The sequence below is a fragment of the Malaclemys terrapin genome, chromosome 1, assembly GCF_027887155.1.
Source record: "Malaclemys terrapin pileata isolate rMalTer1 chromosome 1, rMalTer1.hap1, whole genome shotgun sequence".
NCBI classification, from domain to species: domain Eukaryota; kingdom Metazoa; phylum Chordata; order Testudines; family Emydidae; genus Malaclemys; species Malaclemys terrapin.
In genome coordinates this window covers 243,401,555-243,415,741 of record NC_071505.1, presented here as the reverse complement: position 1 = coordinate 243,415,741, position 14,187 = coordinate 243,401,555, and the positions used below count along the sequence as shown (strand labels likewise).

Below are 14,187 nucleotides of genomic sequence, written 5' to 3'. Positions count from 1 at the left end.
ACTTCTCGGATGGCTATGTACAAAATGTAATGTTGTGCTATTCAGGCTGAGGCCTGCAATTTGGCACTTACGTTTCACATTTAATAGCCTTCTGGATTGTTAATAAGAACACACTGCAACATTCACAATAATCAGCATGGCCTTTTTCACACTATGAATGGGAATTCCTCTCAACAAAGGTCTTTGCCTATTTTTAAGAGAATATATTGAGGGATTTGTTTGTATGTTTCTTCATGAATAGAATTATTTGCATGAGTTTCAGCTCGCTCTGTTTAGTGACTCCTCAACCCCTCCTCCAGGTCAAAGCCTTTGAAACAGAGATCTTTCACCATGCAGTTCTTGCTGAAATGTCAACATGATATTGGGACACTGGCTTTTCAGTGCCATCATGGTTTCCAGCCACTACTTGGTTTTGCTTCTCTGCTTTTTGCTGCTGCTTCCTCTTTTGCCAGCTGCAGGTATGTCCCAGAAACTGCTGTAATTATTATTATTATATTGTTAGTCAAATGATTTTCTTGTGAAGAGTGCTGGATCGTCCACAGCAATGGCTGTACATAAAGATTACTAATGAATGTATTCAAGTCTGCACAGTGTTGTAATGTGCTCATTGTTTTGACTGGCGATTGTGTTCATGCACTTATTGTGTCAATTGGGAAAAATTGTTTCTAGGCTCATATGTGTAAGTTATCTCATCATACAGAAAGCTACAGATCATCAACTACCTGCCTACTAGATGAAACCAGCAGGAATTCAAGCCTATATGTGGTATTTTAAAAGCAGAGAATCAATGATCAGTCGTTCTCATTCAATACACAAGAATTTACAAAGGGGATATTACAAACAATGTAGTATAATATGATGGTGAACGAAGGCAACTGAAAATTCAGTCTTTAATATGTGCCTCAAAATCAGCTCCCAGGGAACCAAAGGACACTAGTGATCATAGAGCTCAGACTATCCACAGACTGACACTCTTCAGCAATGGTGTTCAAACATTTTAGAAAAAATAAAAAAAATAAAATTCTCCATGATTCCAATACATCTCCATAGTATAGAGAGAGAGAGCTGTGCGTGCACCCTTAGATAGATAGGCATTCCTTTACTTTAATAAATTAACAAGGACAAATGCAGTAAGAAATGCAAAGAATTAAAAAATAACAATACTCAGCATACTGAAAGGATAAAACCTGACATGAACATAAGCAAAAGACATTGTGCTGTGTGTAATGCAGCAAATACTATATAGAAGGTAATTATCATGGTAGGGGATCTATAGTAATCCCTATTTTATTTATTTTTTTGAAAAATGATTTTTTTAAATGAATATATATTTCTATGATGTTAATGCTGATGTGGAGGCTGGTAGACTAGGAGACTGAAGTCCTCTATTATAAGTATCATGACCAGTGCAAACTTCCCCACCCCATCCCATCATTGTGGCTCGTGGCACTGCCCTGCAGAGATATCTCCAAGTGCAAGACAGTTCATTCTCCATTAGGAATTATCTTGGCGAGGGAATGGATTGGAAGTACTCTGCTCAAGCTCCATCCTCTATCCCCAACTTTGCCCACCATCCCAGAGTAGTTGCATGTTTTTGCCAAAATGCTCAGAAGTGGAATAGTGAGCAATATTGTCATTTAAATTGTCATCATTAGGCTTCAGAAGTAATGTTTAATTAATATGTGGTAGAACATTGTACACCTCACAGATGGACTGATTTTAGAGTCTACTGTGTAGAGATTCAGAAACACACTGCGCTGCATTATTTATCAGTTATCATTATATATCAATTTAGTATTTGTTTAACAATAGTGTCTAAAGGCACCAGTCAGGACTGGGTTTCCACTACACCACAACCATAACTCTTTTTAAAAAGAAAGTTCACATTATTCACAAACTGGTGTAGACAAGAGATGTGCAATCTTGCGGACCACTCCAGTCCGACTTCTGCTCTCCTTGCCCATTAACCCTGGCTGAGACTGCCAGGAAGAGTGCCACGTGGTACTGGTTTGCTGAGTTTAGAAGCCACATACAAGCTCCTCTAGCTGATGCAAAGGCATGGCAATGAATGGCTCAGAACGGAAACTCTCCTTTGCTGGCAAAGGTATTGCCGTGGCCCAGAGTCTTTTCAGAAGAAAAGTAAGTGGGAATAAATTAGAGCAGTTGTTCTCAAACTATGCTTTATGGACCATTAGTGGCCCATGGACTCCATCCAGCTAGGCCAAAGAAGGTAAGAGTAGATGAATGGTGTGGGGGTAGTGGTGGAGGGGATTGGGAGTCTGGAAAAATTGTGATCCATCCAAAGATCTTTATCTTACCAAGTGAGTTTATATGGAAAAATATAGTAAAACACAAGGGTAGGCAGATAAATTGGGTAAATATGAGAGGCTACATGCCACTTGTCTAATTCTCAGCAGTGTTGCTGTTTGGCTGCCAGAACTAAAGGAAATCCTGTCCTACTTTTGTTTAAACCTACCCTGTGGTGCATGGTAAGTCTTCATGGATTATTTGGATGAAGAACTGCTATAATTCTAGAATCACTACCATTTTCTCGAAAGCTTTGGCCTACATAAAAATCTAGGATCTGTCACTTTACCTCATGTGCAGCAGGGTAGGTAAATAATGTCTCTACAAGATTGTGCAATGTTGCACAATGGAATGTGCTTGGCCTGGCCTGGCCTCCTCTAAACATTGTTGCAAACAGCCCAGATTTTAAAAAGTAAAGGAAGCTGAAATCTCATTGGCTTACACTAGAACTTCAGAGTTACAAACACCTCAGGAATGGAGGTTGTTCGTAACTCTGAACAAAATGTTATGGTTCTTCTTTCAAACGTTTACAATTGAACATTGACTTAATACAGCTTTGAAACTTTACCATGCAGAAGAAAAATGCTGTTTTCCCTTTATTTTTTTAGTAGCTTACATTTAACACAGTCCTGTACGGTATTTACTGGCGGGCGGGGGGTTGTTGTTCTCTGCTGCTGCCTGATTGCGTACTTCCGGTTCCAAACAAGGTGTGTGGTTGACTGGTCAGTTCCTAACTCTGACGTTCTACAGTACTTTATTTCTGAAGAGAGAAAATGTGTATGCAGAGTTCCAATTATTTCAATTTTTCAGTCTTCTTAAAGCAGGAGCAGGCAAACAGCTTGCTGAAAAGACAAAGAAGAGCGAATAGCTTCTTTGAAGAGTTAAAAATAGGATCGCTACAACGGGAGTGCTTTGAAGAAGTGTGTTCGTATGAGGAAGCCAGAGAAATCTTCCAAGATGTTAAAAGGACAGTAAGTAAGGGGTAGCACTGGCTCAGGGGTCTTCTGTTGGCCTGATTTTTATCTTGCATCTTCCCATCTTATTAGTAGAAACATAAATGGATTTTGATCCTTAAACCCTGAGAGCTGAAAAGTGTCTAATCTAGTACTTTTGTCTTCTATTACCTCTGTCTTAAAATATACAGAGAGCTGAAAATTAATATTGTGTTAAATTTTAGGCATGTTCTCTAAGTAGCCACAACTTTATTCACCCTTCAACTATCATTGTGCTATACCTCTATAATTTGTTTGTTATGGTATTAGACAATGTACTTATCCTTTGTTCATGAAATGATGCATAATATTGTCTGGCTAATTCCTTATGCCCTTTTTTCCTCTTTCTTCCAGATGGAATTCTGGCAGAATTATGTTGGTATGAGAATTTCGTGTGTTCTAATAATTACTGAAATTGCATCATTGCAATCCTTCCTGTGAGCCTTACTGATAGTGTGTGTTTTTTCCAGATGCCAATCAGTGTGACTCTAACCCCTGTCAGAATGGTGGGACATGTGTTGACCAATTTCAGGCTTATGTTTGCCTTTGCCCTGAGGAGTATAAGGGCAAAAACTGTGAAAAAGGTCAGGTATTAAATCTTTAAAAAACAAAACACTATGCAAATGCAAGCTGCTCTGATAAATACATTGCTACCAGTCCTTTTTAAAATTAACAAACATTATTACTGGGCATTGTCTAGCAGAGAAGAGGTTGCTCACACAGTTAAAACTGCTATGTTTGATAAGTATCAGAGGGGTAGCCGTGTTAGTCTGAATCTGTAAAAAGCAACAGAGGGTCCTGTGGCACCTTTAAGACTAACAGAAGTATTGGGAGCATAAGCTTTCGTGGGTAAGAACCTCACTTGCATCTGAAGAAGTGAGGTTCTTACCCACGAAAGCTTATGCTCCCAATACTTCTGTTAGTCTCAAAGGTGCCACAGGACCCTCTGTTGCTTTTTATGTTTGATAAAGCATTCAGCAAACAGGTATTGCAGTCACTCTACATAGTAGCCACATAATCATTAGTGTAGATCTTCTAAGTTCACTTTCTCAACCACCTGAGAGAAAAGGGGCATTTTTCTAACTGAATTATGGTAACCCTTTGGCTTAGAAATATGGTGTCATATTTGCAAATGACCATCAACTCAGGATTAAACAAAGACTGTGAAGGGCTAGCCAACTAGCAGTTTCTCCTCCTTGGTGTTCACACCTCAACTGCTAGAAGAGGGCCTCATCCTCCCTGATTGAACTAACCTTGTTATCTCTAGACTGATTCTTGCCTGCATATTTATACCTCCCTGGGAAATTTCCACTACATGCATCTGATGAAGTGGGTATTCACCCACAAAGCTTATGCTCCAACACGTCTGTTAGTCTATAAGGTGCCACAGGACTCTTTGTTGCTTTTTTCAGATCCAGACTAATATGGCTACCAGGGCCGGCTCTAGGCATCAGCAAAACATGCTGGTGCTTGGGGCGGCACATTTTTAGGGGCGGCATGGCCGGCGCCAGAATGCCGCCCCTGCCGCCCCTAAAAATGTGCCCCAGACGTCCTAGCTCACCTCCCCTGCTGCTGACGCTCGCCCGCCACGGCGCGCAAAACAGCTGATTCGCACACCGCTGCTTCCCCTCCCTCCCAGGCTCTCAAACCTGGGAGGGAGGGCGAGATCCCGAGCAGCCGCGGCGCGCAAAACAGCTGATTCACACGCCGCTGCTCCCCCTCCCTCCCAGGTTCTCAAACTTGGAAGGGAGGGGGAGATCCTGAGCACCCGCGGCACGCGAAACAGCTGATTCGCGCGCCGCTGCTCCCCCTCCCTCCCAGGCTTGAAAGCCTGGGAGGGAGGGGGAGACTCTGAGTGGCCACGGCGCGCGTGCCACTTCTCTCCCTCCCTCCTAGGCTTGAGAGCCTGGGGGGAGGAGGCAGGGCTGGGGATTTGGGGAAGGGGCGGAGTTGAGGAGGGGCCGGGGGTGGGGTAAGAAAAAAATGGGGGCAGCCAAAATTGTTTTTGCTTGGGGCAGCAAAAATCCTAGAGCCGGCCCTGATGGCTACCCCTTTGATACTTAAAAACTAAACACACATTCTAAATCCTAAATTTTATCAGACTATGCAAGATTTGAATCAAACAGTTTTTCTTGGCCTGCTGGACTTTGCAAGCAGTTTTCAGTTCAGAGTTCATTCTAACTCGTTAAAACCATCCCTTCATTCCACTTCAAGGAGACTTCTCTTTGTCTTCCAGATGTTGAGATGGGGAGGAAAGAGGCGCCCTGTGGTGATGCCACTGTCCCTCATTTATACTCTCCTCCAAGTGCTGTAAAAATCCATGCTCTGTCATGGGATTTAGGTAGCCCTTATGGTGTAGGTGCGCTGCTGACCATCCTTCATTATGAATTGCAAATTTTTGCTTGCACCTTTTTGTTTACCTGAGATTTGGCATGTAAGGCCTCTGTGTTTGCAGTTTCTTTGTCCTCTCTGAGGGGCTAGTCTGTGGACATTTCCCAGACGCTCAACATGTTTCAGTAGCAAACATGTAGCAAAATCTCATAACATCATATACAATGATGATGCATACAGTTCAACAGGACAGTAATGGTCAGCAGATTATGATTTTCCAGTGATACCTCACAAGGCATACTTTGCATAAGATTTATCATAATTGTAAAAGAGGTGACCATGATATTATAGATGGTCACAGTGTGTAAATACATGCACATGAAAACAGTCCTTGCCTACACCTTCATTAAAGAACAATGGGCCAGATCCAATGCCTGGTGACATCAGTGGGAGTCTTTCCATTGATTTCAATGAGCATTTGATCTAGCTCTATATACGGACTATTAAATTTAGTACATAAGTACAGTGTAGGCCCAAAGGAGGATCAGTAGCTTGTCCAATCTAAATGGGTTGCCTAACTAGTGGCTTTAACTACCGTTAAGCATCTGTAATAAGGCATCCATGATGCCAGTCCAGCCTATATTACTCTCACCTCCTACAACCCTTCCCATTTCCTGTTCCTGCTCATGCTTCTCTTCTGACCACTAGCTCTGTCTTCTTTGCCCAGTTCTAACTTTTTTTGCCACCTTTTCATGCTGTCCCACACTAGAACAGCCTCTTAGTCAATATTTGCAAGGTTCCTTCTCCGCCCCTTTTAAATAACTTGTGAAAACCAACCTATTCACTAGTGTTTCCCATCTAGAATATCCACACAACCCTCCATACTTATTCTGTTTGTTTGTCCCACATGGTAGCAGCTCGTGTCTCTGGGGCAGGTACAATTCAAAGTACTGGATAAATAATAATTATTCTAAAACACCCATAAATGTTCGGCCATTCAGACAGCTTGAATTACTGACCATTCAGACATGTCTTTTCTCCAGAAGAAAGGTCTGCAGTGGATTATCCTATGGCCTTCTCAGTGCTCTGCTGTGGGTGAAAGGAATACCGTGGTTATGATTTTTAAATAGACATATTTGACAACAGTTACCATATGGTTACCGCAGTGATATCCTATTCTAATTATTGTGAGTATTGCTCTATCTCAGATACCATATTGTGGTAACTGTTGACAAATGCTAATTATTTTGAATGGCAATCGCTATCTGATTTTTGGTGCATTTTTTTATCTCTTTAATTTGTGCCGGGGTATTTAGTTCCCAGTTCTGTACAGCTCTGTCATTAATATTTGCCTACCAGAAGCAGCTTTCTCTAGCAATATATCAACATTACTGAGTTGCAGGTCACTCTTGGTCAAAATTTATGAACATAATTGACTCGAGTTAAACACAAAACACCACATTCAGGAAATAATGTGGTCTTTTCACGTATTTAGGTCTGATTGACAAACCAACGTGCATTAATGAAAATGGTCACTGTGAACATTATTGCATTGACAGTCCAACCATGATACGACAATGCTTTTGTGCAGAGGGTTACGTACTAGCAAGTGATGAAGTGTCCTGTACTCCCCAAGGTAAGGTTATGCAAAGAAAGTCACTGCAGCAACATATTTGATGGTTAACTTCTTTTTACAGTTGTCTCCAGGAGATGTCAATTCTTATCCAATTAACAGATGCTTTATTTCAACATATGAGTCAAGACAGGAATAACCCTAATAAAACCAGTGAGAAATTTGTGCTCTTTTTTACTACTGAATAAGACCAACAAACTTGGGTACTCTTCTCTAGGGAATAGCACTCATCTCAAGAGATAACAAACTACAGCTGGGTTTTTTAAGTGGGGGTAAATTAATGGGTGCCAAACTCCCTTGGAAAATCCCTACCTAAATTATTTCATTAGTGGAGCAAGGGATTAAATGATTCAAATTGCTCCTTTGAGCACAGGCCTGGGTACCATGTGATTATGTGGCCTCATGAATAACTGCATCTATTTTCTTTTTTTCAAGTTGCTATATAATTATGCTCCAAAACATCAGCTTTTATTTTCAAAATATTAAGGGGGAGATTTTCAAAGCTGAAATGGGAGCCAGGCACCTAACTCCCATTTACTTTCACAAGGAGTTGGGTGTCTAGCTGCCCTTTATGCGTTGGTAAATTTCCCCCTGTAGCAATTATGACCGCAATGGAAACCTTTAGAGCGTGAACTGAGTGTAAACTGCTGCAGTGGTGCACGCGTGAGTCTACAGGGTGCCTGGACCGGTAGTTCTGAGAGGAGTGACTTACTCCCATTCATCTCACCGGGCTATTGACACTGAAGACTAATGGTAACAATTGACCAATTGGGGTGTCAACATTGGAAATGATTTCACTAGGAAACATCAATCCAATAACGTGCTTCTCCATTCTTAGCGGTTGCCGCAGGTATTGGAGTGGGGCAGTTGGTTTCTGTTTCGGGTTGTTGGGATGAGGACCAAGGAATTCCAGACTCACCACAAACCTCTGACCCAGCCAAAATGGGGAAGAAAATAAAATGTTTCCCTTCCTCAGTGATCAAATCATCAGTTGTCTCTTTGATTCCATAAAATCAAGACCGCTTTCCTTGCCTTCCCATGTAGCAAAATTTCCTACCCAGATGTCAGACCCTCCAGCTCCCTCTGACAACTTCTACAATGCCATTATGCATTTTTAATACCAAAATCTGCATCACATTTTATTGTTTATAAACTTCATATGCCCCTCAGTATATCTGAGGGTATGTCTGGATTGCAATTAAACAACTGCGGCCTGGATCAGCTGACGCGGGGGCGGCTCTGGCTATATGGTGTAGCCGTTCAGGGTAGGGCTGAAGTCCCAGAGCCTCAGCTGCAGCCCAAACCCGAACAACTCCACAGCAATTGTATAGCCCAGCAGCCTGATCCCCAGTGAGTCTGAGTCAGCTGACCTGGACCAGCCCCAAGTGTTTAATTGCTGTGTAAATGAGGCCTTGGTGACATTACCCTGCCTGAATGATTAGAGTTAGATGAAAAGGGGTTGTTAAAGGAAGTAGGCAGGAAAGGTAAAACAATGGCCTAGAAGATGCACCCCAGAAAACACTCAAATACAGGAGCCAGGTTTATGGCCTATCCTGGCTACAGAGATATTTTACAAAGGCTGAGAATCTGGAGATCAGAAGACACCAATCTGTTAACAGAGCTACCCTACAGAAAGGGAGGGGGAGAAAGGGCTGTCAGGTGCTGCAGGAAGACACAGGCAGACTGAGAGTCAGGGATCTGCAGCAGGCATGCTGTAACACAGTCCCCAAATACAATGGGGAGCACCCTGGCTGACTCAAGCCTACTTACAGCCTTGAGGGGAAGGCCAAGTATAAGTGAGGTAGTTGGGGTGTAGGCCTCCGTTGTTGTAAATCCATTTTTCTGAGTACTGTGCACCTATGGGCAAAATAAATCCTACTTCTTTTGGGGAAGCTGCTTCTGTGGCCCTACTTACAGGTGCCCAAAGGGAAACTCGTGCAGATGCCAAGCCCATAGGATGTGCTAGGTGTCAAGGTTGGCAACCAGAGGGGTGCCACCTGGAAACCCAGTCAGGGAGTGATTGGATTGTGGAGTCTCACCCCAAAGAGAAGTGGAGGGGAAGTGATGAAGCTACTAGTGGGAGGATGGGAACAACTCTTCTCCCCCCACCCCCCGGCTGCCTTTAGGTGTGTGTAAGTGTGGCTCCTTTTCAAGTATATTACACTTCTTTTTGTCAAGTGCATATGACCCAAATTTTCATATGCGGCTGGAGAACGAGCCCACCTCACACCCACCTGTCAGTGGCAGCTCCTGTGCCGCAAGGCTGGGCCTGGCTCCCTGCTCTGGGCATTGCAACATGGCACAAAGGGTTACATAGTGTGGTGACCCCATACACCATATCACAGCACGACTCACTCACATTTATCCTGGCTGCCCCTCCATCATGATGGAGGGGTGGCTGGGCCAAACCCAAATGGCGCTGTGACCCTGTACGCCAGGATGTAACACCCATAGTGAGGAACTGGGCCCCACCCCATGGGCCAGGACCCATCACTGCAGGGTGAGTGCAGTGCGGCCTTGCTCTCCAGCCTCCTCCCCACACCGTCCCCTGTGGCCTCCCTTCTGCTCTGAGCCGGGTTTATGGTTGCAGTTCAGGGGCAGAGCGTGTAGCAGGCATGATAATGTGTGAAATTAGCAAGCCACCAGGTATAGCTGAAGGTGGCAACACCAATGATGTATGCCCCACCCTAGCTGCAAAACCTGGCTGTGCCAGTGGAAAGCGGTACACTAGGGGGACTGGAAAAAGGTCTAAGCTGGGTCAGCCTACCCAGGGACTGTGACAACAGTGATCATTTGGGGGCAGCACAAATTATATTGAATTTAATGTTCAAATAAATCAATGAGATACTAATTGTGTTATTTATATTCCTATTTAATTCACTAACAACCTAATTTACCTGAGTCTGTCATGGAATTTCCTGTCTGCTGCTTCAGGGGCCAGAATTGACTTCAGTGGGATCAGGATTTCATCCTCAGAGTGCTGCAGAATCCTGCAGGTTTTAGATGCCACTTGTCACAGAGAACATAGGGCCTTGCTACCTAAGTGGACAGGAGACAGGACCTCTCCGTGTGCACCTCAGGAGATCAGCAGTTTTGGACCGGGGAGGGACAGGAAGTTTAGTAGCAGCAGATCAGGTGTCATGGAGGATTCAAAGAGAGCCCCTTGTCCTGCCCGCTTTAAAAGATCATCATGAAAACCCTGGAGGAATTAAAGGGGCACCAAACACACTATATCGATGCCTTTTTCTGAGCCTCCTGTGGTACCTGAGTGCAACTTCTTAACCAATGGGTCTATGTTGTAAGGTAACACCACTTGTGGGCAGTGTCCAGTCAGAAAAAAGCATTTACTCACTGGGTGATTTAAAATACGCTATGATTAGCAACACCACTAGACTATTGGCTGAATTCTATGCTGACATGTCTCATAGAGGGAGTTTTCTGGAGTAACCCTAGCAGAGAATGTGGCCCTGTGTGTTTCCCCGTGGATTTCATTATATTTAATCACACTTATTACTGTGATGTATTTGTTATTTTTCACAGTGGATTACCCATGTGGGAAAATACCTGTTTTGGCAAAGCAAAACACAACTCAGCGGGGGAGAATTGTAGGTGGTTATGTCTGTCCTCCAGGTGAATGTCCTTGGCAGGTGAGTCTTCTATTTCATTTTTTGTCATCAACTGAGTCCTTGGGAAAGGTGCTGGATGGACAGTGCTGGATAACAAACCCCTCTGTTCAGCCACAGAACAGCTAGGGCACAGCTAAAGGTAATGCAAGCTCCCCACCCACTGCCACCCTCTGCTGGAGTGACTGCTTTTCCAGGCATGAAATGGCAATTCAGCCTCCTCCATGCCCTGCCCATCCAGTCCTTGGCCTTATTGCTGAGATTGCCCACAAGCCTGTCGGCTGTAGTTACTGGGATGTGAACTCTTGGGCAGAATCAATAACATATGCGAGCAAAATTGTCCCATGGAAGATTTTTTTCCCCTCACACTTTCCATGCAATTGGTGCGAATGGTGTGTTCAAGCATGAGGGAATAAAATATGCAAAACTCTCCCTAAATTCTGTGTGTAGAGTACCCAAGTTGTCAATTGTCTACTTTGGAGCCAGGCACGAAGTTTCTCTTTCAGCAAATAGGAAAATAAAACCCTTTATTTCAGGACTAATAACTTTAGTAATTTGGATCCAAACACATTCCTGTGAAAGATTTAAATTCCGAAAAGGCAAAGCACAAGACATACAAACATTGCCAAGATCTCAGATGCTGACACTTTTACTCTCGCTGAGTCCCTTCTTCCATGAGTAGTCTTGACATGATACTTTTGCTTGTAGATTAAGGAGCTACTCAGCGTGAGCATTTACAGCCCTACTTATAAATGTGTTTGCATCTGAGGCTGGGATTTTCAAAGAGCCCTAAGGGAGTTAAGTGCTCAACTCCTATTGACTTTCAACAGAAGTTGGATGCCTAGTTCCGGTACCCCCTGAATTACTTTAAGCCTGAGTTACTAAAATGATTAGTCTAAAAACCTAGATCCCTCTGGGCTATACACATTAGTCCCTGCCTTGAAGATCAAATGGTAACTTCACCAATCAGCAGTTAGGAAAATGATGACTACACATGGTCCTTGCAGGCTAAGTAAGATGAATGTTCTCTGTAAATTCTATAGAATTTCAGGTCAAACAAATTGGTGTAACATAAAAGTTTCTTTTGCATATTTCAGGCTCTGCTAATAGAGAATGAGAAACCAAAGTGTGGGGGTTCCCTGGTGGGACCGAGCTGGGTGGTTACTGCAGCTCACTGCTTAGAGAACACACATCCCAAACAGCTCCGAGTAAAACTGGGTACGTCTTTCACTTGCCTCACTTTTTCAAACTTTGTGGCCCAAAATTTGTTGTCAGCTTTGCTTGGGTAAATCCAGAGTGATTCCTCCCAAGTCAGTGGAGTTATGCCATATTTACATGGTGTGACTCTGCAAACATTTGGAAGGGTTAAATACAACCAATATCTGTCAAAAACTGATTACAAATACAATGGCCATCTGCTTGCTTACAACAGGAGCAGTTAGCGATTCCTAAATGTCCTCTCGGCCATAATGCAAGTCTCAAAAACCGGAAGTTTTACAAAATGACAATTCTACGGTTGGGATCAAAGTTGCTGAATTACCCCCATTGTAATGGGGATGGGTGAACAGATTAATTACAGTGCAGAGTGCAAAGGTGTGAATGGCGTCTGCCTCTGCATCCTGGAACCCAGCCTTGAGAAGGGTTTGGGGGCAGTGGCAGTCAGGGCCAGTTAGCAGCATGACTCCAGGAGGAACTCTGCTGTCAAGGAGTGGTAGAGGAAAGGTTTTCTCCATGGACAATCAGCGTCAACCCCTCAGTCCCTCCCGTTCTTGACCCACTCCCTCATTGGCCCATGGATCCTTCAGGGTGTGGGGGAAAGTGGGGTACATGCTGTGGAGGTGGCACTCTGATTACTTCTCTCCCACTGCTGGGAAATGCAGATGCCAGTGGAGTTACACTCAGGATGAATTTGGCTCCCAGTGTCTGGTACTGAGGTTATAGATATAACCTTGTCATGGAACCTAGTCTAGTCTTTTCTGTGCTAGAATTTAGTCCTGGAACAGCCAAGCTGGATAGTTCTAATGCAGTAATAGGCCCTCTTGAAGCTGCACCCTTACTCTGCTTGCTTCTGCTGTAATTCTGTCACTGAACCCTATTCCACGTCTTCTGTCAAGGGAGAAAGCTGGAATGAAGGAAGAGGCTCTAGGAGAAACAAGTACTGTCTCTGCTGAACCACAGAAAAGAATGAACAATGCAGGATTCAGTAGTGGCCGTGGAAATGTAGTAAGAAGAAAAGAAATGTCAGCTTAGTGATCTCTTTCCATAAGAGCTGTGTGAAGTTAAGGAGCTGTGAACCTGACGGGTTTAATTCCTTTTCTAGGTGAACACACAATAGATCATGAGGATGAAGGGGAGCAAGAAAGGAAGGTTTCTGAAATCATAATTCATGAAAAATATATTCCACAAACAACTGACCATGACATTGCCTTGCTGCGCCTGGAGGCGCCTGTTAACTTCAGTGATTATGTGGTACCGATATGTTTGCCCGAGAAACAGTTTGCAATGTCTGAGCTGTCCTCCATTAGGTTCTCCACAGTGAGTGGATGGGGGCGTCTAATAGAAGGAGGTGCTACTGCTGCAGTTCTTATGAGAGTTGATGTTCCACGTGTAAAGACACAAGAGTGTATAAGTGAGGCCAACTTAACTATTACAGAGAACATGTTCTGTGCAGGAGACCTCAGTGGGACTAAAGACTCCTGCAAAGGGGACAGCGGCGGACCTCATGCCACAAAGTACAACACCACCTGGTTTCTGACAGGGATTGTCAGCTGGGGGAAGGGGTGTGCTACCAAAGGCACTTACGGGGTTTACACAAGGGTGTCTAAATATCTCGAATGGTTAAACAATCGCATGGATTCATAAGCTGCCAGGCTTCCTCTAGTCAGAATGTTTCCAAATTGCAGAGTTGTCTTTTTGAGTCCCACCTGGGACACTTCCCTGTTTAGCATTTTTCCGGATCTTAAATAAATTACCCACACACTTACATAATGATTTGAAACCAATATCTTTCCTGTTCAGTCACATTACTCATTCACCTGACTGCATTGTTTGAACATTATTTTAAAAGAGGAATTACTCTGCAGCAACCTTTTTGAAGGTTGTAACATTTATAAATTATATTTCCATTACATTACCTTACATCACAGTTGCAAATGCAAAAGTCAAATCTTCATATGAGTGATCTGTCCTAAGACTCCAGAACCAAAGAAACGGGAAAAGATTCTTTCCAGGTTTCTAAGTCTTTACTGAGGGCTTAGTTTCATTTTTCTTACATCAAATAATAAAGTAATATTGCTAACAA

At 43.4% G+C, this 14,187-nt stretch overlaps 1 protein-coding gene across 1 annotated transcript; it reads left to right on the top strand.

Annotated features, from left to right (window-relative positions):
- Nucleotides 1-355: 355 nt before the first annotated feature.
- F7 (coagulation factor VII) lies at nt 356-14,187 on the top strand. Its single transcript, XM_054011191.1, has 8 exons — nt 356-458; nt 3,118-3,278; nt 3,654-3,678; nt 3,770-3,883; nt 7,126-7,266; nt 10,804-10,910; nt 11,984-12,104; nt 13,207-14,187. Exons 1-8 carry the CDS (start codon nt 356-358, stop codon nt 13,746-13,748), a joined length of 1,314 nt encoding a protein of 437 aa, XP_053867166.1. The 3' UTR covers nt 13,749-14,187.